At 49.0% G+C, this 27876-nt stretch overlaps 1 protein-coding gene across 6 annotated transcripts in view; it reads left to right on the forward strand.

The window, feature by feature from the left end:
* Positions 1-336: 336 nt before the first annotated feature.
* ELMO2 (engulfment and cell motility 2) overlaps positions 337-27876 on the forward strand; it is a 40991-nt gene continuing 13451 nt past the window's right edge. The window contains exons 1-13 of one of the 6 annotated variants that reach the window (XM_047770959.1): positions 362-415; positions 4301-4433; positions 4528-4684; positions 6674-6811; positions 13224-13353; positions 13659-13699; positions 14172-14244; positions 14618-14668; positions 18580-18761; positions 20264-20363; positions 21366-21517; positions 23931-24009; positions 27107-27157. In XM_047770959.1, the coding sequence (XP_047626915.1) occupies positions 13276-13353; positions 13659-13699; positions 14172-14244; positions 14618-14668; positions 18580-18761; positions 20264-20363; positions 21366-21517; positions 23931-24009; positions 27107-27157 (807 nt within the window). In that variant the 5' untranslated portion in view covers positions 362-415; positions 4301-4433; positions 4528-4684; positions 6674-6811; positions 13224-13275. Of the gene's footprint in view, positions 416-4300; positions 4434-4527; positions 4685-6673; positions 6812-13220; positions 13354-13658; positions 13700-14171; positions 14245-14617; positions 14669-15182; positions 15445-18579; positions 18762-20263; positions 20364-21365; positions 21518-23930; positions 24010-27106; positions 27158-27876 lie in introns of those variants that run through there. The other 5 variants (XM_047770962.1, XM_047770960.1, XM_047770961.1 and 2 more) reach the window with 5 other exon arrangements.

Genomic DNA, 27876 nt, shown 5'->3' on the forward strand with positions numbered 1-27876 from the left:
ACAGCTGAGCCCTCAAAGCCTCTGATTTATCACAAGGAACCCAGACAGTGCCAAAAGAAAAGTTTGGGTGGGGTGGGGGTCAGGTAATGCCTCTTGAATTTGCGGAGAAATCCCATTCCTCCAGAACCCATAGCCTGGGGCGGCAGAGGAGGCCTGTGTGTCTTTAAGAGGCCTCCGCTAGCTGGGCGGGGATCGCCGGCTTTTCCCCTCAGCATCTGGGCCCGCCCTCCGTTGAGTGACAGGCAATCAACCCAGTTGAAGGAGGAGAGTTCAGCGTGACGGCGAAGCGGAGCAATAGGAGCCCGGGTCGGCCTGCGCGGGGCGGGGTCCCGGGAAGGCGGGGCGGGCGGAGGCTGGAGGAGCGGCGGCGGCGGTGAGACCCGGGTGCGGGAGCTGGGCCTAGGTCGGCGCTCTGGTGAGTGAGGGGCGCGCCGGGGGCTCGGGCATTCCCGCCCGCGGAGCGGGGCCTGGCCGGAGGGACGCAGGGAGGAGAGGCTGGGCCGGGAAGCGGGCGGAGAGCTGCGGCCTGCTTCTGCCCAGGGGACCGAGGGGCTGGAGAGGGCGGGCCTGGGCTGCACCGCGCCGGTACGACAGGCCCCAGAGGGGTCGCGGCCCAGCTAGGTCCCCCGGACCTGAGGGGCACTGGGTCCCCGACAGGGAAGGGTCTACGGGTGGGGAGGAGGGCAGGCCAGGCCTCGAGGGGCGGGGGCTGGACCGGGTAGGGGTCGAGGGGTAGGGGTCGAGGGGTAGGGGAGGAGGAGGGTGGGTGGATGGAACGCGGAGTGCGACGAGATGGTGAGGGAGGAGACAGGAGAGGGACCGAATGGGAAGGGGCTTGATAGGCGCCCAGAGAGTGTTTGGGGCTGGGTGGCCCCCGCCAGAAGCCCAGATCCTCTCGATGTCGCCACCCCCTTCAATAGACAAGGCTCTTCACCCCGCCCGGTCCATCCGGCCCGGCTCTGTAGCCCCTAGTCCGTCTACTTGTATCTCCGCTGCTTGCTCGTCAGTTCAGCCCTCTTTCGCCTCTTACCCGGACCGATGCAGCGTCTTAACCAGATCTGCCCACATGCCCTCTGGCCGATCCGCAAGGGCCTTGCCCCTTGGCCGGAGGGCTCGGATCCGGACGCTCCGCTGCTTATAACTATGCGTCTTCCACCACTTGCAGGGCCAGCCCCGGATCCTCTCCCAAGCCTTGGAGAGGGGAACCCACCGACCTCTCCTCCCTAGTCTCAGTCTACCAACCCCTCTTGCTCAATACTCTCCTCACCTTTTCGTGTTCCTTCTACATACCAAGCCCCAGCCCTACTCAGGGTCTTCACCCTTGGTCTTCCTACTCCGGGGTATATCTTCCCTGCCTGGCTTACTCCAGTAAATTCCTCTTTATCTTTCAAATCTCCACTCAAGTATCACTTCCTCAGGAGGCATCCCTGGTGCCGGACTCCCTCACCAAGTGAATTTCCCACTTTCATCACCCTGTATACTTCTCCTTCACAACCCTTGAACGGCTGAAAATAGGCTTGTCTGTTTCCACCAGATAATAAGGTTCACAGGGAAAAAGGTAGTATTTGCTTTTGCTTCTTGTATTTCCAGCATCTTGCACAGGGCCAGGCACTGTAAATATGTTTTAAATAAATGAATGGAAAACTTGGCTTTGGCAGGAGGAACAGGGTGTTCGTGTGAGTCATGTCCCTGAGGTCCTACACAAAAAGTGTGTCAGGGAGTTCCGTTTGTGGCTTAGCCGTTATAAAGAGTCCAGCTAGCATCCATGAGGATTCGGGTTTGATCCCTGGCCTTGTTCAGTGGGTTAAGGATCCAGTGTTGCCATGAGCTGTGGTGTAGGTCGTATACTCAGCTCGTATCCTGCGTTGCAGTGGTTGTGGCATAGGCCAGCAGTTACAGCTCCAATTTGACCCCTAGCCTGGAACTTCCATATACTGCCCTGAAAAGCCAAAAAAAAAAAAGCGTGCTAGGCTCTGCGCTAGACCATTGGTGACCAATAGAAATACAATCAATACGTGTAATTTAAAAATTATTAGGAGTTCCTGCTGTGGTGCAATGGGATCGGTGGTGTCCCTGGAACGCTGGGACGCGGGTTCAATCCCCAGCCTGGCACAGTGGGTTAAAGATCCCGTGTTGCTGCAGCACAGGTCATAACTGCGGCTAGGATCTCATCCCTAGCCTGGGAACTCCATATGTGTTAGGGCAGACAAAAAAAAGAAGAAAATTAGTTATTTTAAAATGGTTTTTTTTTCAGTAGCCACATTAAAAAAGTAAAAAACAGGTGAAATTACTTTTTGTAATATACTTTACTTAACCTAATAGACTCCCAAATAATATTATTTTGACATGTAATCAATATAAAAATACTAACGAGATATTTCACATTTGTGTGTGTGTACTAAATCTTTGAAATCTGGTAGGAGTTTTACTCTTAGAGTCCATCTCAGCGTGTAGTAACCATATTTCAAGTGCTCAGTAGCCACATGTGGGGGTGTGCAATGCTAGAAGCTTTATATACCAGTGACATTTAATCACCTTAAGCCTTTTGAGGTAATTAGTGTTGTCTACATTTTACTGATGTACATCATGAAGCTTCTGAACGTTACGCCGCCTGCCAGTGGTCCTCCTAAAGTTCGTGAGTGGAGGAGGCAAGTTGAAGACCAGGACCCCCATCTATTCATCTGTTACCCTCTGCTGCCTCCAGGAGTGCCAGGAACTTTTGGGGGTGCAAGAAATGGGGCTAAACTTCTTGAAAACAGTGGCACCTGCGAGTATGTTGAATATTCTGTCTTGTTCCACGCAGAGACAGTGTATCTGTATGCATTGGTACCACCTGCCTAGGGGCTCAGGAACATATGTTTTTGGTGCAGTGGAAGGAAAAACCTGCAAGGCAAGTGTTTCTTGATGCAGTCACCATAGCTCAGCACAGTCCCCACCAACTCAGCCTAGTCCGTACCAACCCTACTCTAGTCCTGGGTAGAAAAATATACACAGCCTGCAGCATCTCAAAGGTGCTAGGCATACAAGGCCTGAGTTAACAGTCTGGCCTTTCTGTGCAACAATTGCTCGTTGAGTGAAATCCTCACCACAGTGAGGCCAGCACTGTTCCAGGCCATTTAAGGTGACTGAGGAGTGTAACTCCCGGCCCTCATCCTCTGGATGCTAACTGTGTACTTGGAAAGACAAGACCAGGTCACAAAATGATGAGGTGAGGTGAGGTTCAGGGCACCAGGGTGATAAAATGAAGAACCAGAAGCAGTGTGTGCAGAGGCTGCATGGTGTGTTCCAAAGTGCTGGGTGGGTGGGGGAACAGGACACTTGGCAATTTGCTGCAATTCCCACATAGACGCTGCTTGGCTTTTTCACTTACCTGTCTGGCTGCTTAAGCATCAGAGTTTGTAAACCCATTAGACTGTTTTTTCTTTTTTGTTAAAGCATAGTTGATTTACAACGTTGTGCTAATGTCTCTTCTACAGTAAAGTGGCTTAGTTATACACATACATGCATTCTTTTTTTCTTTTCCTTTTTTAAATATTCCTTTCCATTATGGTTTATTCCGGGAGGTTGGATATGATTTCCTGTGCTATACAGTAGGATCATGTTGTGTACCCATTCTAACTGAGTTAGTTTGCATCTGCTACCTCCAAAGTCCCAGTCCATCCCTCTCCCTCTCCCTTCCGCCTCCCCTTCGGCAACCGCAAGTCTTTTTTTTTTTTTTTTTTTGGTCTTTTTGCCATTTCTTGGGCCACTCCGTGGCATATGGAGGTTCCCAGGCTAGGGGTCGAATCAGAGCTGTAGCCACCAGCCTACGCCAGAGCCATAGCAACGTGGGACCTGAGCCGTGTCTGCACCCCACACCACAGCTCATGGCAACGCCAGATCATTAACCCACTGAGCAAGGGCAGGGACCGAACCCGCAACCTCATGGTTCCTAGTCGGATTCGTTAACCACTGCGCCACGATGGGAACTCCCGCAAGTCTTTTCTTGTTCGGGGTCTGTTTCTGTTTTGTAGATAGATTCATTTGTGCTATATTTTAGATTCCACATGTAAGTGATATCATATGTTTTTTGTCTTTCTATTTCTGATTTACTTCACTTAGTATGATGATCTCTAGTTGCATCCAGACATACTGGTTTGAACTGAGTCACTAGGAAAGATTTGTTGAGCACCTGTTATGTGCCAGGCATTGTACAGCCGCTGCTGTGGAACTGACTATGAAACTCTCCAAGGTTCTTCTAGGAGAAAAGTAATAATAATAATAATTGTATATTGATTTTCTTCCCCGATTACCTTCACAGGTATTCTCTCATTTTGTCATCAGAATACTAAAACCTGGCAAATTGGGCTTTTTTATGCCGGGGAAACAGGGCTACAGTGTTTTTGCAACTTCTTCAAGTTCACACTGTTGGAATGCTGCTTCCTCTGTGTCAGGTATTAAGTTAAAGGATTTACGTATATTATCCCACCCCATGTTCACAGTAACTTTATAGAGTGATATTGATTCGACCCCTCTTTTGTATTTAAGGAAATGGAAATTCGTAGAGCTGGAGCCAAATCCAGGCCTGTCCCACAGCAGAACACAAGCTCCTAACCTCATTGTTACTCTGCCTCGCTAGAAGGTCAAGGTTGGAAGAGCTTCACAAACGTCTAGTCCAGTCTCCTCATGTAGATCAGGACCTGAGGTCAGAGAGGCTCGTGCTGGGGGCAGAGCTGGGCAGTCAGATTTCCTGTGCTGCAGGGGGAGGGCTGACCCAGAAGAGGGGGGTTACGCCTTCTTTTGTGCCTGACTAGTAGTGTAGCCTGGCCAGCTTCCCTGGACCTCCTTTCGCTTATTATAAAACAAGAGGCTTGGCCTGACTTTCCAGCAAGAACAGTGCTGTGTTGTTGTGGTTGGTATTGAAGGCGTCCGGCCGCAGCCTGGGATTTCAGTCCTAACGCAGGGCTTCTCAGCTCAGCACGCTCCCTCCCTCCCTGCTGCAACCATGGCAGCCCCATGAAGGCAGACAGTTTCTTCTCATTCATCTGTGTTTACTACTTCAGTTTCTGTTTCATTTCCAAAAACTGAGGCAAGCGGTCTGGAAACACTGAGCCCTCTACATCCCTCTCGATGACTCTGGTCAGGGACCTGCAGAGCTCTCGGCAATGGCTAGTCCTCCGTCACTAAGAGTTTTTATTCTCTTTTAAAGGCAGTCAGGCCGGTGCGCCTGGCACTGTGCCGCCAGCGCAGGAGACCGGGGAGTAGCTGCAGACTTGCTGGGTCCCTGCCCTTAGCTAACAGCTCCCAGCCCCCGCCACTTGTTAGAATCACCAGACAGGCTTGCGGCGCCCTGGAGTGGGCATCGACGAGGCACCACCAGAGCTGCGCACCACCGGCCTAGACTCTGCTTCTCAGACTGTAATGTGCCTGTGAAGCACCTGGGGATCTTGTTAGGAGGCAGGTTCCGATTCGGCGGGTCTGGGCTGGAGTGAGCGTTGCTGCATTACTGCAGGCGCCCAGGCAGTGTCGATGGTGCCGGAGTGCAGACCACACTTTGAACAGCAGGAGAAAGAAACCAGTCAGTGGGGTTGGGACAGGAGCGCGGATGAGGGCGCAGTTCGTTTTGCCTGAGGTAAGGATTAGGAAGGCCACACGGGGGAGTGACTGAAGGAGCTGGGCCTTGAAGCACGAGTAGGTCTTCGTCAGCCGGACAAAGTGGAGGGAATGATGGCAGAAGCCAGAGGAGAGCGAGTTTGGGGGAAGCAGGTGGTCTGCTGTGACAGGTGAGCGTAATGTCTAAGGGTCATCTGAAGGCTCCGCGGGACTGGAAGAAGCTGGGTGCTCTCCTGAGGGGTCTAGGCTCATTCTGGAAGGATAGGAACACTGCAGGAGGTTTTTAAGCAGAAGAGCAGACCTGGGCAATCCTCAGGGTAGGTGTTAAAGAAGCCCGACCCTGTTCCACACCCTTCTTCACCACACTTGTGGCTTTAAGTAGAAGCTCCCAGGCTAGGGGTCAAATCGGAGCTGCAGCTGCCGGCCTGCCCCACAACCACAGGAACACTGGTCTGAGCCACATCTGTGACCCATGCTACAGTTTGCGGCAAGGCAGGATCCTTAACCCACTGAGCAAGGCCAGGGATTGAAGCCGCATCCTCTTAGAGACACCATCCGGTCCTTAACCTGCTGAGCCACAACGGGAACTCCCTGGGTGGCTTTTAACTACATATTTGGGTGTATCTTGTGTCCGGCAAGTTTCATCAGAAAGGAGAAACCTCAGCTGCCGTTGGTATGATGGTTCTGCTCAGTGTTTCCAGCAGTCGATGTCAGAACCTGAATCTGCAGACCCGTCTCCCTCTTTATACCTCAGAGTCTCACCCTCTTTCAGGGTCTGAACCAAGGGAAGTTGTGTCACTTCTCACTTGGCTGGACTTCAGAGGAAGAAGCCTCTGTGGAGATTGTGTTCTCGATTAGAAAGAGGGTGTCACCTCTGATCGCCTTCCTGGTGTGCTACTTCCTGCTGTAGGAAACAAGCCAAACTTACCCAAGCCTCTCCCTCTGAATCAAAAGCCAAAGAACATGTGTTGATCCTTATCCTTAAAGGAACGGGGGCGGGAGGGGAGCTGGAAACCTTCTGGCCTTCGATCTGAATTCCTTACTAATGGGAAGGGATCATCTTTCACTTCCTTTCTGCCAGGCTCAGAATCCAGCTCCCTGGACCAGTCCCTGCAGGAGCGGGTGATTGATGAACCTCCTTGGGGCCTTTTGTAACTCCGCCGACTTTGTAAGCACCTTCCGGAATCCACTGAGAGAACGTTCATTGGAGACCCCGAAGGTCCTGTTTTTCTCTTGTTTCTGGTCTTTGCCTTTGAAAACCCAGACTTTTCTCTCATGCCTTAGAGTAGAATTATCCTCCCCAGATCAGTGTGTGCCTCTCTCTTGTTTGTGACGTTTAGAGTTTTCCAGACCATCTTTGTGTCTGTACCACTTGAAGGAGGAGGGAGGAGGGTTCAAGACTTTTTTGCCTTCTGGGCCTGGACATGAAACTCAGGCTGTTTGCTGCTGAACTCGATAGAGCTGCTGAGCAGGAGCGCAAGGGGCTATTTATAACCCTGAGGATTTCGCAATGTTATTGAATTGCTTCGACCTAATTTCCACTTCCTTTCTAAAATGAAAATGAAAAGAGTAAGCAAACGAGAGCTGAAAAGGTTCCCCACAAGGAGACCCTGTAACCTGGGACTGTTACCTGGAGACTCTTATTCTTCATTCTCCTCTATCTCCTGAGGTTTCTTGAGGGAGAAGAACGGAGGGATGTTTTCCCCTTGCTTTTAACGAGAGTCAGGGGTGCTAAATCTGACTTTCCAGTGAGACACGTCCTAACCTTAGATGTGAAAACAAAACTTTTTTTTTTTTGTCTTTTTGCCCTTTCTAGGGCCGCTCCCATGGCATATGGAGGTTCCCAGGCTAGGGGTCAAATTGGAGCTGCAGCCGCCGGCCTGCACCTCAGCCACAGCAACACAGAATCCGAGCCACGTCTGCAACCTACACCACAGCTCATGGCAACGCCGGATCCTTAACCCACTGAGCAAGGCCAGGGATCAAACCCGCAACGGAACTCCAAAAACAAAACTTTAAACGGTGGAAATTCTGTGGTGGGTCATGGTGGAAACACCGTCAATCGAAGCACTTCACGCCTGAGCCCCATGAAACCCTGGAGAGCCAGCTCTGGTTTGTGTGAGTTGAGGAAGTCAGAGCTGTTGGATTTGAGCAGAACAGGTGCTTATGGAGCCGTAACCGAGCGCCAGGTTTTGTGCCAGGGGATGAAACTGCAGGGTTGGACCTGCCCCAGAGGAGGAGAGGGTGGAGGGGAGAGCTGTGTGGATATATAACTGTGATGGGACAGGGCAGGAAGGAGGCTTCTCAGAGCTGTGAACAGAATGTCACAGGAACACTGAGGCCCATCATCCTTCACCTTGCTAGGGAACTGTGGGGAAAGCTGAGACTGGTACACAGAGGATGTGACATCTGAGCAGGGCTTTGAAGTTTGTATATGAGCTCTTCTGACAGTCAAAGGAAGGAAGAGAATGTGCAAAGGTATAGGAGAGGAGGAAGAACATGACCTGCCTCATAGAAATAGCAATAGAAACAGCCCAGGAAGGTCTGGCTAGACTGTGAAGGACTGGGCATCACGCAAAGGAGTAGGGGTCACCTTTAGACAGTGGGCTTCTCCATCCGTCACAGTGGTGAGCTCTTGTCATTGGTCTCTGAGCCTCGGTGTGTTTCAGCTTCAGGTCCAGCAAACCCAGATCCTCCACGGAGCACCTGCTGTGGGTACAGGGCCACCTGCTATCACGTGGCTTTCAAACAGCCAGACTGCCTGAGCTCAGATTCGGTCTGTGCCACTTACTGTAGCTGCGTGACACTGAGCATGGTACTTAATTTTTCTGTGCCTCCATTTTCTTGTCTGTAAAATGGGGTAGTGTACTGGGTTCCGTGTGGCTTAAATGAGCTAGTATGTGTAAAGCCCTTAGAGCAGGGCCTTGGCACTGTGTAATTGTCAGCTGAAGTCATCATCCTCATCAAAGGAACTATTGTGTAGAAGGCAGAGAACTGACTTTGAAGTCCTGGGACCCTGTCTTGAGACCCAGGTCTGATGTGATTTCTTTCTTTTTGTGTGGGGGAGGGGAGGAAAAGAGGCACGTGGGAGACACGTTTTTCAATCCATCTGAACTTCAGTTGCCTCTGTAAAATGGAGGTGATTTTGAGGGTTCGTGTGGGCATTAACAAAAATAATGCTATAGACATGAGTTATCCATTATAAAGAGGCTGTCTACACATCACTATCACATACAAGATGACAGCTTTAAAGTCACCACCTAACTGAACTGTTTTAAACAAACCAGACTGATCTAAGTGGGTTTCGCTCATTATTATTTCAGCCGGTGTTAATTAAGGGCCTGCTCAATGCCATCGTATGCCTATTATGCTTCTTTCTAGTCAGCCCTCCATTCAGACATCCTTCTTCAAAGCTGGGGGTCAGCCTTTGTCTAAGGCCCTTTGTTGCAATGAATAGGAATGCAAACTAGGTTAAATTAAAGGAGTTTTATTGGCAAAATCCAGGGGAATGTCAGGTACCCCAGGTGTAGAAAGTCTGGCCATAGAATCTGGACAGTCTTCAGACACAGTCTTTTTCCATCTCTTTCTGAGACTTTGCGGTTTCTAGTTTCTGAATTCTTCGTGCCGAACAGCTTTCTCTGCGAGGCTCTTGGTTTTTGTTCCTCCATGTCTTTGGCTCCTCGTGGCATGTGCTTTGGAGCTGACCATGACCTTTCTGCTCTAGGGGCCGTTGTCATCCATCTCCCTTACTCTGTCTTTCAGCTCAGGAAAAAGAATTGGATTAGTCCCACTAAGGTTGGTCCCATTGGCTGTGGCCTAGGTGGAGAGAGTGCTGCTCTGTACACATAGGTTGTCTGGGTATTTGGGGAAAGGGCAAAGTCTCTGAACGGGGGTTTATGGTATCTGGAATAGTCCTGGCGGTTGCAAATCCCCATGCTTTAGAATGGTTGTGGAGTTCCCTTGTGGGTTAAGGATCTGGTGTTGTCACTGCAGTGGCTTGGGTCACCACTATGGTGGGCATTCGATCCCTGGCCCAGGAACTTCCATATGCCACAGGCATGGCCAACAAACAAACAATAAAATAGATAGGAATTTTTGGAACAGACAAGAATCACTCAGGGCTGACTTTAATAAAGAAAGAGCAAATTAGGAATTCCCGTCGTGGCTCAGTGGTTAACGAATCCAACTAAGAACCATGAGGTCACGAGTTCGATCCCTGGCCTTGCTCAGTGGGTTAAGGATCCGGCGTTGCCCTGAGATGTGGTGCAGGTTACAGACATGGCGTTGCTATGGCTCTGGTGTAGGCCAGCGGCTACAGCTCCAATTCGACCCCTAGCCTGGGAACCTCCATATGCCGCAGAAGTGGCCCAAGAAAGGGCAAAAAGACAAAAAAAAAAAAAAAAGAAAGAAAAAAAAAGGAGCAAATTAATCTAGGAAATGCCATATGGGGTCAAAGTAAAGTATAACCGTAAAATAACAAGCTTTAGCTTTGTTTATCTCCAAAGACAGTATCCAGAAAAGGGTTCCAAAAAATATGATTTGTTTCTTAGTAGCACCATTGAAATAAGGGTGTAGCTTCTTTTGGAGAGGACTTTGAAATGGACAATGCTTGTTCAGATTTTTAAGTTCTACTTTAGAATCTTAGGCATTTTGCACACGCTTTTGTTCAATACTCTCCCCTCACAGGAGAAGAAAACTGAGACTTGGGTGAAAAGGACATGTATACATCTCCTGGACGTTCAGTGATGGAGCTGTGACTAGGTCCTGAGTCCTCCAGCTCTGAGTCCAGAAGCTTTCCTCAACAGGGAAAGTCATCCCAGCCCAGCACTCTTCCTATTGTGCCTCTGCACTTTTTTTTTTTTTTTTTGGTCTTTTGAGGGCCTCACCCACGGCATGTGGAGGTTCCCAGGCTCGGGGGCGAATCAGAGCTGTAGCGGCCAGCCTACATGCACCGCAGCCACAGCAACACGGGATCTGAGCCGCATCTGCAACCTACACCACAGCTCACAGCAACACCAGATCCTTAATCCACTGAGCAAGGCCAGGGATCAAACCCGAGTCCTCATGGATACTAGTCGTGTTTGTTAACAACTGAGCCATGACAGGAACTCCTGGGCCTCCTTACTTTAAAAAGAAGAAACTCAGAGTTCCTTGGTGGCTCAGTAGGTTAAGGGTCTGGGCTTGTCACTATAGTGGCTCGGATTACTGCTGTGGTACAGGTTTGATCCCCGACCCGGTGACTTCCGCACTTTTGGAGCAGCCAAAAAAAGAAGAAACTAAGTAGCAAATGGTCTTAAAGGCCAAACTGTTCACTTCCACATCTATGAAGTACAAAAGCAGGCAAAGCAAACCTGTGGTGATGGAAGTCAGAGAGAAGTTGCCTCTTGGAGGGCTGGAGGGTGGGGGTTAACAGGAAGGAGGTAGGAGGGAATTTTAGGGGGTGTGAAAATGTTCAGTGTCTTATTGTAGGTGATGGTTTCAGGAGGAGGTTTATATGTATGTGTATTTCTATTATATATATTTTTATATATACACACATATACATAAGCTCTGTGCATTTTATTATATGTAAATTATATTTCAGTTTAAAAAATGATCTCACAATTGTACAGTCATACCTCCTAATTATGACAGACTTGGATAAGGATTCCTGCCCTAGGAGGCATCCGGAGATTCATGGTACCACCCCTGCTTTGCTGTGTCACCAGAGCAGAGCATCTCAACAAGACTGCTTCTGATGGGCCCATTTCTTTCTCTTTTTTTTGGCTTTTCTTTTTCCTTTTTATGGCCGCACCTGCAGCACATGAAAGCTCCAGGGCTAGGGACTGAACCAGAGCTACAGCTGGGGCCTATACCACAGCCACAGCAACACTGGATCCAAGCCGCACCTGTGACCTACGCTGCAGCTTGGGGCAACACGGGAATCCTTAACCCACTGAGCGAGGCCAGAGATCAAACCCGCTGAGCCACAGTGGGAACCCCATCTTTTCAGAGGTTTGTTATGTGTTTAGGCACATAAAAATTACATGTGGAAAATTCAGCCTGGAGCAGCAGCAGCTGTGGAAGTTCTCAGGGCCGTGAGGCCAGCCCACCTCACCTTCAGGCTTGATTTCGTTGCAATGAGCAGACATTCAGGCTAGCTCAGCGGCGGGGGGCAGAAGGGCACTGACCCACAGTCAGTTCCCCGTTCTGTCCCCTTTACTGTTATTAGCTGGGCGAACTTGGGCTACGTAACCACACTGAGCTTCAGTTTTGTTGTCTTCAGGTGGAGTTTATAATCCTGTTCTGCCTGCTTCATAAGGCTGCTGGGAGGCCTTAGCAGAATGAGTGGTAGCATGTTGAGAACCCTCTCTTCTACGCAGCCATGTTCTGGAAGGGCTGGTATTTTGGGCAGTTGACTTCTGAAGCAGCCCACTCTGATCAGGAAATGGTCGTGAGTGCCTCCCTTTTTCCGAGGCCTGAGGAATTATAGGGGAAGGACCCACCTCACCTCTTTGACAGAGAGGTTTGTACTTACAAGGCTGTGAGAACTGACATCTGTGTTTGGGCTGAAAAATTGATGGCATCCATGCATACCAGCTTAGTGACAACTATGCTGCATGTTCCAGGAGGGGCCAGCAGTCTCCATTAGTGAAGCTTGAATTGCGGGCGAGTGGTTAAACCTGGAGGATGCAGGAGAAAGGTCTTTTTCACTAAGAAAGAGGCCTCTCCTGAACCTGCAGGCATGGAGTATAAACACACATTGAAATAAGAAATCAGTGGAGTGACTTCGCCTCATCAGACCTCAGAGAGAGAATGCTTTCGCTGCGGCTTGGAACACCACTCAGCTCGTGGAGTTGCCTAGGATACTGGTCACATGGGCCCATCTTCCAGACTTGTTCAAAATGGTTTATTTTCCTCTCTTTTGGAGAGCAGTGGGGGAGGGGTCAGAGGTACTTCCAAAGCCTTGTCCTCCTCTGGTGGGGCCTTTGTGGGGGTTTCCTCACCTCCCTACACTTGAACTCTCAGAGGCCCTTGCCCTTGGCAGTTGGGTCTAAAATAGCATTTCCTGTCCCGCTTCTCTTCTCCATTTTCTGCACTCTGTGCCATCCCACACAGAGGGGGCTCTGCATTTGTGTCCCTTGATGGAGCAGGAGTGGCAGCAATAAGCAGGGAGAAGAAAACAAGAGAGCACGTGGCCGGGCCCTGCTGACTCTGGGATCTTCCCAGGATGACTGAGGGAGCAGAGCAGGCTGGCTCCTTCAGCTACCTGCTCAGCCAGGAGAAGGCCGGGTCTATTCTTCGCTGTCTCTGGGCGTGTGCTTCCTCCTCCCAAGGTCCTAGGACAGGACTTTGCAGTAAATATGCTCCTCGACCACGGAGTCCTCCTGGCCCTTAAGCTGAAGTGTCACGTTGGCAGATCTTGCTGCTGGCTTATGTGCAGTTGATAGATAGGTTTGTCCCATTTCTACTTGCTGATTTAATCTAAAGAGACAACAAGCCCAAGGAAAGGTTGTGGTATGATCTAGAAACATTCGAACTAAGTAGTTCCATATGTTTCTTTGGACACTCTCTATCTTCCGTTTTTCCAAAATATACGAGAGTGAAAAATGAAGACTTTTTCCTTTTTCTGACTCTTTCTCCCCCAGCAGCTGTGTGTGTATGTGTGCGCGTGTGTCAGAGAAGTAAAGCCCAGTGGGAACGATGCCGCCACCTTCAGACATCGTCAAAGTGGCCATTGAGTGGCCAGGTGCTAATGCTCAGCTCCTCGAAATCGACCAGGTAAGCTGTGGAAGTGAGAAGCAGCGAGGCAAGGAGAGGAGTCTGGGGATTGCATGACAGAAGCTGTCTTTAGGGGGTGGTCAGGGGTAAGAACCAGCAATAGGAAAGCCAAGCCCTGTCCTGCCCAGTGGAAGGTTGGTCACCATGGCCTGGGAGAGGCTTCCTCTTTGAGAAAAGCTCTCAGAGAAGAAATCGGTGCTCAGGCCCCTGGTTGACCCCCCCTGCCTGGCAGACCCTCTCGTCAGGACCTTGGCACTCAAAGGATGTAGTTGCTGGTGAAGAATCTCTCTCTCTTCCTCTTTCAGAAACGGCCCCTGGCGTCCATCATCAAGGAAGTTTGTGATGGGTAAGTTGAAACTGCCCTTGTTTTGGACAGTGACAGGCTAAAGAGAGGAGAGCCCTGCCAGACCGAGAAAGGAATTCTGCTGGAGGATCTGCCGTTACTTGAGTCCCCAGTACAGGGCTTTTGTGGGTCGTTGTCTCACAAAGGAGGTATAGCAGGTGGCGATGTCCCTAAGGCCTCCTGTGAATCTTTAGTTTTTCCTTTAAGTCCTGGAAGGACCAGCCTGAGGTCCTAGTGGGATCTGAGACCCGCGCTGAATTATATGTGCTACCTTTTGTGGTGCCAGTCTTGGCAGAAGGCTGAGAGGGTTACTATTTAACATCTCAATCCAAAGCTTTTTTTTTTTTTTTCCTCCTGTTCATCAAACCGACCACGCAATCCCTTAAGCAACTCTATTGAAAACTATTTATGTGCAGCTTCTAGACAGACCCCCCAGGCATGGCCCAACTGGCCGTACTCATTTTCTCTCACACAGGTGGTCGCTGCCAAACCCGGAGTATTACACCCTCCGTTACGCCGACGGCCCCCAGCTCTACATCACCGAACAGGTCAGTACAGGGAGAAGCAGACCCAGTACAGACCTCACTTTGAAGTGAACCATCTGCGGGGGCGGCCCTGTTTCTGCTCCTCACATTCGGGGAGCATCCACTGACCGGTAAAGAAAGAGCTGCTCCCTGGGCAGGGCAGGGAGTGCCGGCCCTTGTTCTCTTCTGGTGGCTGGAAGAAATGTGTCTTCTCCTTCCTCAGAGGTGCCTGAAAAGGATCTGAGAAATTCTTTGCCAAGAAACAAGCAGGAGAAGAGGGCCTGACTGAAGAGTCTCAGTTACAACTACTTTTAAAATAACAGTTCTTGTCGATTCAGCCTGCTTGAACAATTTTAATATTTTATCTTAGCCACTCCTTTTTCTCTTCACTCCCCAGACTCGCAATGACATTAAGAATGGGACAATCTTACAGCTGGCTATCTCCCCGGTAGGTATTCTGCCTTCTTTTGGAATTCCTTTATTAGACAGGCACATGTGAGCACCTACCATGGGCCAGACTCCGTTCTAGAAACTAAGACTTGGGGGTTCAAAAGTCAATCTTTGCTCTCACAGCCTAGTTGGGAGGAAACAAATAAATATAATGTAAGGTCTCCCTCAAGGGCCTTAAGAGAGAGTTGCTTAGGGAGCTGTGGGAACTTAAAAAAGGAACCACATAATTCAGCCTATGATTCTCAGAAAGCCTTTCCAGAGAAGGGGCCCCTGAGCTCAGATGTTGAAGGAAAAGCAAGAACTAGCTGAAGAAGGAAGACAAGGAAACCTATTCCAAGGAGAGAGATGTGCTTTGTTTGGGGGAACTGGGAGGGACGGGCAGCTGAGGGCCTAGAGCAGTCAGCCAGAAGCCAGTGGAAGGTTCCTGGGTAGCCTATGTATGGGTTGGACTTTATCCAGAAAGGACCATGGGGACATTGAAAGATTTTAAGTAGGAACATGTATGTGTTTAGATTTATATTTTAGAAAGATCACCTTTAGTGACAGTGTGACAGATGGGCTTAAAAAAGGAAGGTTGATGGCAGGAGACTGAGAAGCTGATGAGCAGCGTTAACAGCCCACGAATGCCATGGCACTGGAGGTGAAAGGGTGGGCAGGAAAAGTACCGGTGAAGAAGGGGGTACCCTGGCCAAGGAAGGAATGGGAGAGTCCAAGACGGCCGCCTGACTTCTGCAAGACCAGCCCTTCAGGGTCCCTAAGGAGGCACCCAGAAAGGTAGGAAGAAAGCAGGAGCCTGAACTGGCTTAGGAGCGGAGGGCAGGCAGTGTCAGGCTAGAGGACAGCGTGGTCTGCAGCGAGCAGAGAGGCGGCAAACTGAGCACAGAAAACTGTTGGTCTGGGGGTCAGCCGGTCACTGGTGATCCTCGTGAAAAGCGTTTGGGTGGGATGGCTGGGAGGCAGCCAGATTGCCGTGAGCCGAGTATAAGAGCGGTGGGAAAGTGAGGACCTTGTGTTTACCACGACACCGACACCGGGAAGCTTCATTCAAAAGGAAGTAGACAGAGAAGGTACTGGCTCCATAAAAAGAGCTTAATCATTCATGTGTTTTAAAATCAAAAAAGTTTAACAAAGATACAATGAAAGGTCTCCCTCCCACCCCATCCCTCGTCCCTCGTGTAGACGGCTCCCCGCCTCCACTGAGCCTTCATAGTTGTTAACTTCTGTTGCAACTTTTTATGTGTCCTCGAAAGTATGTTACGATGGAAGAGAGGAAGGTTGACAGTGCAGGAAAGAGGGAGTGAATACTGGGTCAGGATGGGAGGAGCCCCGAGCCCAGGTGGAGGGATTTGGCCTGACTGCTCGGCCCGGAGAAGGACTGGTGATACGGGGGTAACTTAATACGTTTGTGGAAGGGCTGCTGGAGGATTAGGGACATGATGGCACCTGTTTTCTTGAGGAGAGGGCTGGTCTATCTAAGAGGAAGGGTGTGCAGAGTAATAACAGCTAGGATTTGCTGAGCACCTCCTGTATTTTGCTAAATACCTTATATATATGGTGTGGCTTAATCTTGACAAACCCTCATGAGATGAGTACTTTTTTTTTTTTTTAATAAGTTTTATTGGGGTGTAGTTGACTTATAGATTAGTACTCTTGGTTAACCCTATTTTTTCAGACAAGGAAACTGAGACTTAGAGAAATTAAGAAACTCTCCAGTTGCCATCAGCTCTAAGGGCCGTGGTGCTGCCTCTCACACCCAGGTCTGGCTGACCTTAGGCCAGTGTTCTCAGCAGTGTTCTTCTGCTCTCTTCTCTCCTCCTGTACTCTTCTCGTCCTGAAGACTTCATTTCTCCCCACTAAGCTCTGCTAATTTAATGTGCACTTTTATAGAGGTGTCGAAGCATTTCACAGGCCTCTCGCACAGAGCAGTTGACTTTCCCAGGAGCACATCTCTCTGGAGCAGGAAGCAGCGGCCTGGAAATACTATCCTGGGAGGAAAATTAACATTTGGAGTCTGAAGGTTCTAAGTGTGATGCAGACCAGTGCTGTTCAAATTGTTCTATCCTGTGACATTTTCTCGCGGTGCCCAGTTTCTCCACCACGGAGGTAACAGAGGATTTCTGTGTCCTCGAGAGCAGTGTGCGCTTTAAGGGCCGTCTTAAAGACGTGAAGTGGGAGAAAGACAGGCAGCCTGACCCCTTGGCAGCAGCAGAACCTGGGCTCCAGTCACTTGCTTGGCACTGTCAAAAAAACAGAGACCCCACAAGTGATTCTGCTCTTCAGACTCTTCCATTCCATCTGAGAACATTGACACACAAAAAATAGCGAATGATGAAATGGTAAATTTTGAGTCCCTGACTGTACAGTTAATAAGTTCAGCAACAGGAAAGATGAGTGAACACGAGAGGAAGGGTTGTAGTTGCAATTTGCAGGAGGCAAGCGTCCCACTAGGAAAAGTTCGTGTGCTCAGAGGAGGCTCTCTCACCAGCCATTATTTTCAAAAAGCTGTTTTGAAATCTGCTGCTTCCAGCCCCTTGATATTCTTAAAGATTCCCCAGGGCTAGGACTTTGAGGAGCAATGATATAAACTTGGAGAGAAAGTTAAAAAAAAAAAAAATGTCAGGGGAGTTTCCTTTGTGGCTCAGTGGAAACGAACCTGACCAGTATCCATGAAGACTCAGATTCGATCCCTGGCCTCGCTCAGTGGGTAGAGGATCTGGCGTTGCTGTGGCTGTGGTGTAGGCCAGCAGCTGCAGCTCCAATTTAACCCCTAGCCTGGGAACCTCCATATGCCACAGGTGCAGCCCTAAAAAGCCAAAAAAGAAATGAAGGAAGGAGGAAAGAAAGAAAGAAAAAAAATTGTCAGGCTTACCCCATTTTCGGATGGAAAGGAACCTTAAAGGTCATCATAGTTTGTTCTCCACCCTGTGCAGGAATCCCTTCTCTAGCATCTTTGGCAGTTGGTTGTCCATATTTTCCTTGATTGCTTCTAGTGACTGAGAGCCCAGTACTTCAAGAGACAACCTCTTCCACTGCCTCCTGGCTTTAGTTAATAGAAAACTCTTATGGTCACCAAAGGAGAACGGAGGTGGAGGAAGGGTAAGTTAGGAGTTTAGGATGAGCGGATACAAATTACCACAGATAAACTGGAGTTCCCGTCATGGCACAACAGAAACAAATCCGACTAGGAACCAAGACGTTACAGGTTCCATCCTTGGCCTCGCTCTGTGGGTTAAGGATCCAGTGTTGTCGTGAGCTATGGTGTAGGTCACAGATGTGGCTTGGATCTGGCATGGCTGTGGCTGTGGTGTAGGCCAGTGGCTACAGCTCTGATTCGACCCCTAGCCTGGGAACCTCCATATGCCACATGTATGGCCCTAAAAAGACAAAGATAAATTAAAATAAAATAGATAAATGGCACAGGGAACTATATTCAGTATCCTGTAATAAACCATAATGGAAAAGAATATGAAAAGGAATGTAGGTATGTATAACTGAATCACTTTGCTGTACAGCAGAGATTAATACAACGTTATAAATCAACTATACTTCAATTTAAAAAAAAAGAAAAGAAAAACTCTCCAATGTTGAACCAGTACCTGTTTCTTTGTGACTTGCCCTAGTTAGTGGAGTGTCATCCTCCAGATCTTTCTTGCATTCCCTTGGTGGGGATGTTTTTAATCCATAGACCAGAGTGGTACAGAAAGGATGTACATAGCTACAGGTTGGTCTCGGCATACTAGTAGTTTGCTAACTGATCCAATAAACATTTATTTAGCAAATCTTAAGCAGTGTGAAAATTGACTTCTGCCGTGGGCTTGGCAGTCCACAGAGAGGCCCCTGTGAGCTATTCACAGAGCAGTGACCTGCCCCAGGGAGCAGACGGCATCTGTCTTGTCCCTGGTCTCACAGTCCCGGGCTGCACGCCAGCTGATGGAGAGGACCCAGTCATCCAACATGGAGACCCGGCTGGACGCCATGAAGGAGCTGGCCAAGCTCTCTGCTGACGTGACTTTCGCCACCGAGTTCATCAACATGGATGGCATCGTTGTGCTGACGCGGCTGGTGGAAAGTGGAACCAAGCTCCTGTCCCAGTGAGTATCCCTGAGGTCCTGTTCAGGGGCTCTCAGGTTCATGACACTCGCAGGACAGCCTAGTCTCCTCCATCGAATCAGATGAGCAGTGTGCCGGGGCCCAGTCCACGCTGAGGGATAGAATTCACCCTTGTGGTATGAAATCGTGTAGTCTAGTTGGGCTCTCACACATTAAATGTACTGTGTCAAGTGAGGAGCGAAAGTCGAGGCCAGAGGAGTCGGGAAGGGAGAGAGACGTTGGCTCATGGCTGAAATCGCTTCTGGAAAACGACTGGCCGGATGGAGGTTAGTGAGCAGACTGTCCGTGATCAACTAGAGCAGCTGTCTGTCTGTCCTTAACCACACCCCTGCCTCCCCCTCCCAGGGACCCCCAGCTCTGTACACAGACTCCTGGGCACACAGACACACTCCCCCTGCCCACCTGCCGTCTCCCTACCGTCATCTTCACGGGCGGGGATCCCGAGCTTTGCTGAGCACCATCAACGTCTTGGTGATGCTCCAGCACCAAGGTGAACGTGTGCCGTTATCCGCAGTGAATAAACAGATGTTTAGTTTGTCTTCTAAGCTCATGGAACCTAAGCTGGCAGAGAAGGAGTCAGACATTTTTCAGCCAATGAATGATCTATTGAAATTTTTAGCCAAACCAAGTGACTAATCTTGGGTATTAAGGCTTGGATTTTCCAGCTGCACTGAAATCTTGAAGCCTTTGGCTGCCACCCGCACTGACCCAGGAATTCTGCTGTCTCCCAAGAGTGCAGGATTAGACTGACTTTCATTTCCTCCTCTTTAAAACGGGGGTGACACCAACCTTGTGGAACTGTTGTGGGGAGTATGGTTCATGAGAATAGGTCCGAACATGCTTTGTAGATGGCAATACCACTTGTAAATTACAGAGCACTGTACAGATGTGTAAAGGACAAAATGTATAAAGAGGAGAGACAAAGGGGAGAAGACATTTTAATCCTTGTTCTCTGTCAGCACTCTGGTAAGGGTTTCACATGCATTGTCATTTTGCCCTCATCACAACCCAGTGAGGTTAAGGCTGCAAGATGAACTCAGTTTTACAGAGAAAGAAATAGAAGTTTGAAAAGATGCGATGTGCACAGGCAGTTGAGCACATGTCCCAAGTCTGCCCTCTGCGGCCCCTGGGCCTTAAGGTGAACCTGGAACATAAGCTCCCCCAGGTGCCCCCACCAAGTGTCGGAGTTTGACAAAGATCTGCTATCTTTTTTGTTCTTGGGGAACGGATAGGCGACTGTTTCCCTGAGATGCTGCAGTGCGGAGAAGGAAAGCCTAATCGCCCGGCAGCCTTTTGTCAGTGACAGATCCCGGGGGAGAATCTGCTCCACACCTGGCGTAGGTGTGCACAGGGGCCGTCACAGCGGCCTCCGCTGATTCTCACAGGGTGCTTACACTGAAATCCCTTCCTGTTGTGGCTGCCACGCTTGTGTTCCCAGGTTCTGAATCTTTGTATTGTTTTGTGTGTGTGTCGCACGTCTCAGCTACAGTGAGATGCTGGCATTCACCCTGACTGCCTTCTTAGAACTCATGGACCATGGCATTGTCTCCTGGGACATGGTTTCAATCACCTTCATTAAGCAGGTGAGGCCTCCAACAGTCTGTCTTTGTTTCCTCCCTGGTCGCCAGTTGTTCTGTAGGTTTGAGGGGAGATGCAGCCAACACGGCTGTTCCAGTGAGGGTTGACATTCTGTCCCCAAGGCCAGATTTTTCATCTTCAGGCCCTGGCCTTCCTCTGGCTCCTGGAAGATGTACTTGGTTCTGCTCACAGGGCTCCCGGAGCTCAGTATGACCAAAGTGGAACTGGACTGTCAGTGAGACTTGGGATGGTGGCTGCCAGCCAGCCAGTACATCCCTGTGTCTTCCGACCTGCTTCCTGAGTCCTCCCTCCTCTTAGGATTAAAAAAAGAGAAATGTTCATTTTATTAGCCTTGTATTTACTGGTCTGTCTTCTGTTTACAAATCTGCAAGGTAGCCTGTTCGATTATCAGACTGAACTTGGTGGGAACAGATACTTCCAGCGTTGTCCTCCTTTCTTCTATAAGAAGGGGCAGTGTCCACTCAGACAGCCGGACTAAAACCAAGGGATGATATGACCTGCTGACCTAGAATTGCACCTGTCTTTGGCCTGCGATATTGAGACGTGCCCGATGCTGGAGATATTTAGGCGAAAGTGAAATGGTCCTGTATCAAGGATAGTAATAATGGGGCTTGAGAAAGGGATTAGAGAACAAGACGTGGAGGTCCTTGCTGCATCTCCGAGTCTCTGCATGTACGTGGAGAGCAAATGAGATCCCAGCATCAGGAAGATCTGCCTTTTACACGCAGCGTTTTCACACCTGAACCCTTATTTTGAAAACAAAGGATTAAGCCCTTAGGTTTAAGGAAACACAGTTGATTGGACACCGTATCTGGGGGCTCCCTGGCACATCGGCCAGTGTAGCGCATACCATTGTCCACCTGAGGACACCTGTCCAAATGGGGGCAGCACACCTAAGAGGAGGGCTTGGGCGGGTATCTAAAAGCTAAGCCTTCAGCTCTCTCGGGCCCCGAGCTTCCTCACTGACCTGCCCTCTCTGGCTTTAGATCGCAGGGTACGTGAGCCAGCCCATGGTGGATGTGTCAATCCTGCAGAGGTCCCTGGCCATCCTGGAGAGCATGGTCTTGAACAGCCAGAGTCTGTACCAGAAGATCGCGGAGGAGATCACCGTGGGGCAGCTCATCTCTCATCTCCAGGTGTAAGTAGAGGCCCTGCCCCAGCCTCCCTTCCCCAGCCTCTCTTCTCCCCTCTCACCTCTGCTCAAGCCTTCCATCCTCCGTCTGCTTTGCTGTATTCCCCGATGCTGGTCTGCTCATTCATTCGCTCATCACCTCGTCCACAACTGCTGGCGTTCCTCCCGTAGTTGAGACCCGTTCATGCCATGTTCCTGCTTCAAACCCTCTGTATCTCTCCTTGCCTCTTAGGACTCAGTGGTGTTTCTCCCAGGCTTCCTCTATACCGTGGCCCCAGGCAGAATTAGATGCTTTCTCCTCCATGGGTCAAATTGTCTCTGTTCCTGTGAGAATTATATTTATATAAAATACTATACTTTTATTATGTCTCCTGATTTAAACTTTGAGCTCTCTGGGAACAGGGACCAATCATTTTTGTATCCCTTGCTTTGTTTAAGTTGAAGCTCAACTAGTATTTGCTGAATGAACTCTTGCTGAACTTAAGTTTGCTCTTGGAGGGGGCAGCAAGAAGTATGATCTAACGCGTGAGTTCAAGTCCAGGTATCTGTTCAAATCCAGGCTCCCCTGGGTCTTGGCCTTCAGCAAGTTACCTGCTCTCTTCTGGCCTCAGTTTCCTCATCTCCAGTCTGGGGTTAATCCTCCCAACCTCCCAGACTTGGGAGGCTCAATGGAGATCAAAGGTCTAGCATGGTGGCCAGCACAGGATAGGTATTCCATAAATTCAGGAGATTTGGGGGGGGGTTGTTTTGTTTTTTGCTTTTGTTTGTTCTTTAAGAAGCTTTTTACCTCCTCAAACATTTTACCAGATAGTAAACAAAAGCCGAAGACAGACGATCCCTTTGGGGCACTGTTCCTCTGTTCTCCATTCTTTTTACTTCACACTCAACCACTGCGCACCATTCAAGAGGACTAGACTTCCCCAAACAAAGGTGGTGATGCTGCTGATTCCCTCCTGACTCTTGCTCCCTTACAGCCTGTGGAACGTTGACAGAAGAACGCCCTGCTGGTTCCCGGGGAAGCCGGAGCTCCCAGGCGTGCTGGTTTATGGCAGCTCTGAGCTCAGCCTGCCCCTTCCCACAAGTCCAAGTAAAAAGAAAGCACAAGGAGATTTGCAGCTCTGATTTCTCCTTGTCTCTCCTCTAAGGAATTCTTCAGCCTCTGCTTTCATACCCCAAAAGCCCCAAAGGTTGACGGAAGTGAAGGGGACATTACCAACTCAGATGAAGAGCTCTGCTTTTCCTGACCTCAGATTGACCTCTGTTTCTTAGTTTCAGTTACCTCCCTAGGGCTGATGGAGGATCGAGGCGTTTCTCAGGGGTCAGTCTGAATGCTTTCAGCCCACTACTGTCCCGAGAAACCATGTCCTCTGCTGCTGGGCTGAGGGACACTCAGTGTCCTCCGTTAGACTTCCACGATGCCCCCACCCAACCAGGAAGCCCAGCAGCCCCTCTGGAAAGAGAGCCACAGAGTGCACCCACCACGGGGCAGGTGGAAACCCTTGTCGAGGGCCAGGATTATAAGATTCCAGAGAAGGGTTGTAGTTACTGTGTTTACTTAAAGTAAGTTCATAGTTGAAGACTTTGAAAATACAAAAAGCACAAAAAGTAAGTCACTTGCCCGTTATCCCCCTCCAGACATAACCACTGTTCACATGAAATTGATTATCCCGCTGGTCTTTTTTTCTACGCGTGTTTTTAACAAAGTTGGAATCTTACTACACAAACGGTGCGTGCCTTGACTTTTTTACAGAATCATAGATCTTGAACATATCCCATGTCAAAGAATCTTCTCAAAAGGTCGTTCTATTTTTTTTGGCACTCCAGAAATTCCTTTGAAAAATCAATAACAGCTATGGACTCTTAACCTCCCTGGAAAAAATATATAGTCAACCAGCTACATGGACTAATTGCTGCACTATTTTTAGGGTTCACAGACACTCTAAAGCCATCTCTGATCCCAAGTGAAGAACCTTTATGCTAAAACATGGTTTTTAATGACTGCTTTGGAGTTGCTACTGTGAACATTTGGATTATTTACCAAATGTAACTCTTTTTTTTAAAGAGTACTTCAGTGAAACATCTTGCCAGTAACACTGGCACAGCTCTCTGATGACTGTCTTTGGAATAAATTCCTGTTTATTTGGATATATAAATTATAAATATATATATATATATATATATATATATATATATATATATATATACACATATATTTAAAATTTATAAATTCCTTCAGATAAATTCCTGTTAGTGGAATTGCTGGGACAGGACATCTGCCCACTTTTTTTAAGGCTTTTTAGCCTTCACCTCCGCTTATGATTTGATTCAGTCTATGAATGATTGTTTTAAACCATCTCTAAGGGTCGTCTTGCTGGCCTGTCTTCTAATTTCCCTCTGCCTTCTTTCTCCATTGACACAGCTCCAACCAGGAGATTCAGACCTACGCCATTGCACTGATTAACGCACTTTTTCTGAAGGCTCCTGAGGACAAGAGACAGGTCTGTGTCTGCCTTTTCAAGCTTTTTATCTGGGCTTTTCCGAGAGAAAACTTCTCACCCACCTAGTCATTTTCCAAGAGTCTTTCCTCCTGTCCCTTTGTGGCCAGAGCCCGTCAGAGGGGCTTTGCTAAGAACGACCCAGGGGAGACCTAGGAGGAAAACCAGCTGGGTCTTAGGTCAGAGTAGGGGGCCTGCAAACTTTTTCCTCTCGAGGGCAAATAAATAAAATATTTTTCTTCTGGTGGCCTTTATGATCTCTGCGGCAACTATTTAACCTTGTGACTATAGCCAAAGGTAGCCCCTGACAAGAGGCAGACAGGTGGGTGTGGCTGTCTTTCCATAGACCTTCCAGACACAAATAGGCGACAGGCCTCACTTGGCCCTAGTATGACAACCCCTGGGCTAGAGGATCAAGGAGCAGGGACAGGAGATCCTCTGAGTCCAAGGAGATAAAAACAAAATGTGATCTTTGCTTAAGGAAGCAGGAGGGGAGGGGCTTAGCTCGAAGTTTCAAGTATGAAGAGCCTCTGAACCAGGTTCTAAAGGTCTTTCTCCCCTAGCTGTGTGACATGATGCAAGTCACCCGACATCTCTGAACCCCTGTTGCCTCACCTCTAGTATGGGTGCAACAACGTCTGCCCGTTTATTTCATAAGGATGTCATATCCCTACTTTACGAGTGAGGAAACCAGGAGTCCGCTGGGCAGTAGAGTCAGCAGGGCCCTAAGAGGCCAGGGCCCTGAGGCCGAGAGAATACTTTTCTTGCCACTGCTGGGCAAGTTCTTTAGCCTCTCGGGGTCTCCATTTCTCTTTCTGTTAAATGAAAAGACCAGATTAAAAGATCTCTAAGGGCCCTTCCAACCCTACCATCCTAGGTTTCTCTGGTAAGAGCCCAAGTGATGTACCAAAGACAGACTGTGATCCTCTGTCAGTACCATGGGCTCAGTGAATTGTGGTTCCTGTGATCATGTACCAAGTTCTTGGTAGAATCTGGTGGGAGGACCAGGAGCATCTGTGGTTCTGTCTGTCCTTGTCTTTCTTGGATGGCTTGCTCTGATAATCTCTCCCTTCCTAGTCCTGTTTTGAATGTAAGCCGAAAGCTCATTCTTCCATCTGCTTCTCTCTGTGCTTTTTGCTTTCTGCCGGCAGGACAAGCACCTTAATCCTCTAGACCTGCCTGTCACTGTAAGTAGCGTTGCCGTGTGGAGAGGGGCCCCGCGCTCTCCCAGGTGGGGAGGTCAAAGCTGGGCAGGAATCTCACGATCTAATCTAGTTGTTCAGGGAACTTGAGGACACAGGAAGAGGTTGTGTGCTGTAAATCTTGTTTGTCAGGACACTTAGAGGAGCACTGCAGATCAGGGTCACATAAAGGATTAAGGGAATGGCGCCCCAGGGAGTGTGGCCCAGTCTCTCCTCTGTAACCTGCCCTCACGTGGGGCTGTGCCTCCATCAGGGAAGATGAGATTCAGAAACAGCCTGTGACTTTCATCTAGATGAGAGCAGGTGCATTGCCTTCCAGCTTGCTATAGCCAAGAGTGAAGGTAAATCCATGCCCTTTTGGATGCTTATTAGTCTGTAGGAATTGGAAAGGTTTTCGACAGTTGACTGAAGGGAATTCGGATGCTTGTTTCTTGGTTCGAGGGAGCTCAGAGAGGTCAGCTTGGCCGGGTGCTTCCCTGGCACCACAGAGAAGCCTTTGCTCAAAGGCCTTTATGTTCGGCAGCAGACCGCTGTCAGTTACCCTCTTGGTAAGTGTCTATAGCAAGATTTAATCTCGAACTGGCCTCCCATAGCTGCTAAAGTGGTTTCTAGTCTACCTTTTCCTGCCAGCCAGTGTGTGCTCAGGGGATGCGAAGTAAAACTTCATGTTTCTGGCAGTGTCAGCCATTTGGAATATGGCTAGAAATCTAGAAGTGAGAGAAAAAGGCCTTCCAGCTCTGAGAAAAATGCTGGGGCTCACAGATACTGCTTCAGAGGAGGGGTGTGACAGCTCCCTCAGGCCCTTTGATTTAGAATTATCTATAAAATTAAATTAAGGCAGCAGTTTAGAAAGTGAAGTCATACTAATTAACATTATAAAAAGTGATGGCTGACATTGGAAGGAGGAGACAGAAGAATTATGAAAAGCTGTCAGAAAAATAAAAAGCATTGTAATCTGGGACCATTTTGTTTAGGAGAAAACAGCTTCCCCTCCCAGGAGCTCCTTAGGGTATTGCAGTGTCACAGCACAGAACAATAACCAATGTGGGGTTTTTGATGAAGCCAAGTCCTCAGCACTGATTAAATTATAATCATGGTTGTCCCTTCAGAAATAAAGAAGTGTATATATTTTTAGAAGATTTGCATAAGAATGATCAAAATAATGGTTCTGAGAGGACCCTTAAGGCTTCATTCCCTGGAAGATTTGCTTAACTTAGGCTACTTTATTTCTGAGTGTGCTAAATAAATAAAGTGTTACTGTTAAAACCGGATCAAATATAATAAAAACAGTGACCCTATTATGAAAAATTACCCCAAAGCACCCAACACATTGTTCTCTAAACCGGCCAGAAGTGAGTCGTGGAGCACTTGCTGTTTTGGCATGTCCTGCCCCAGCTCTGTGTGCTGGCATGTTGCTGGGGGGCTGGAGGGGGATGCTGGGGCCCAGGCTCTTTCCTCTGTTAGGAGTCAGGGTTTCATTAGAGTCCCTTTCAGCCTTGGCAGTGGTTCCGGTCTGGGACAGCGCATGTGGCTTGGGACCATCACGCTGCTCTGTGCCCTGTGCTCATTGTCCATCGCCCGGCATCCTTGTAACACAGTTGTCTTGTCCTGAAGCAGTTTTTGTCCCTCTCTGAAGATGACTCAGATTGTGCCATTGGGAAAGGAAGCCCTGTTTGCGTTAATTTGTACTCGTGAAAAAAAATGTGCAGGAACTTTGTTCAGCGTGTAAGATGCATATTTGATAGTCCGTGAACTTCTTTCCATTTGTCCACTTTTCATGTGAAAGGAAAAAATGTTCAGGGAAAAAGCTCCAGTGCCATGACGTCACCTTCCTCTTGACAGTTGTCGCAGCTGCGTGCCTGCCGCCTTATCTCACGTTCCCTTCTTCTTCTCAATAGGATATGGCCAACGCATTTGCACAGAAGCACCTTCGGTCCATAATCCTCAATGTGAGTTCCCAGAGAAAGCTATGTTTTTACTATTAGCAGCAATTATTACTATTGTTATGGTTGTATTATTATTACTGAAGTTACTGTGGAGTGGGATGGACACTCAGAGGGAACTTACCAGTAGGTACTAAATATTTTCTAAGCTGGAGAGCCTGTTTTGTGATCCTCTGTAAGTCCAGCTGTCTCTAGGAGGCCATCCCACCAGCAGTTGCAGAGCCTCTAAGAAGGTGCTTAACCTGCTATACCATTCACTGCCCCACAACTCCAAAAGTTTTATCCAGAGGGCATGTGCTACAACAGGCACAGAAGAGGAATTCATTCAGCTGACACCAGTCGGAAGCCTGGGCTGTGTGGGGCCTGGGAGGTTTCAGAAGCAGAGCAGTCAGTCCTGCTGGAAGGAGAGATGTCAGGAGGCTTTAGAGGTGTGCCTTCAGACGAGGCTGAGGATAAGCAAGCAGACCAGTCAGAAAAGGGATTCCTCCAAGATTGTGATTGGGTAGAAGGCGGGCGAGGATCTGTGACGAGGCTGGAGAGGTAGCAAAGAGCAGATCAAGCCGGGCCTCAGTCTTTTTCCCAAAAGCCGTTGAGGGGCTTTCAGAGGATTGTGAGATAACCACACTGGCATTCAGAAAGATCACAGTACAAGACCTGTGTGTTTCAGGGGATGGGGTGAGGAGAGCAGAGCCAGCTCTGGTGGGGAAGGGGAGGCATTTGAAGGG

This window comes from Phacochoerus africanus, chromosome 3 (genome assembly GCF_016906955.1).
Source record: "Phacochoerus africanus isolate WHEZ1 chromosome 3, ROS_Pafr_v1, whole genome shotgun sequence".
NCBI classification, from domain to species: domain Eukaryota; kingdom Metazoa; phylum Chordata; class Mammalia; order Artiodactyla; family Suidae; genus Phacochoerus; species Phacochoerus africanus.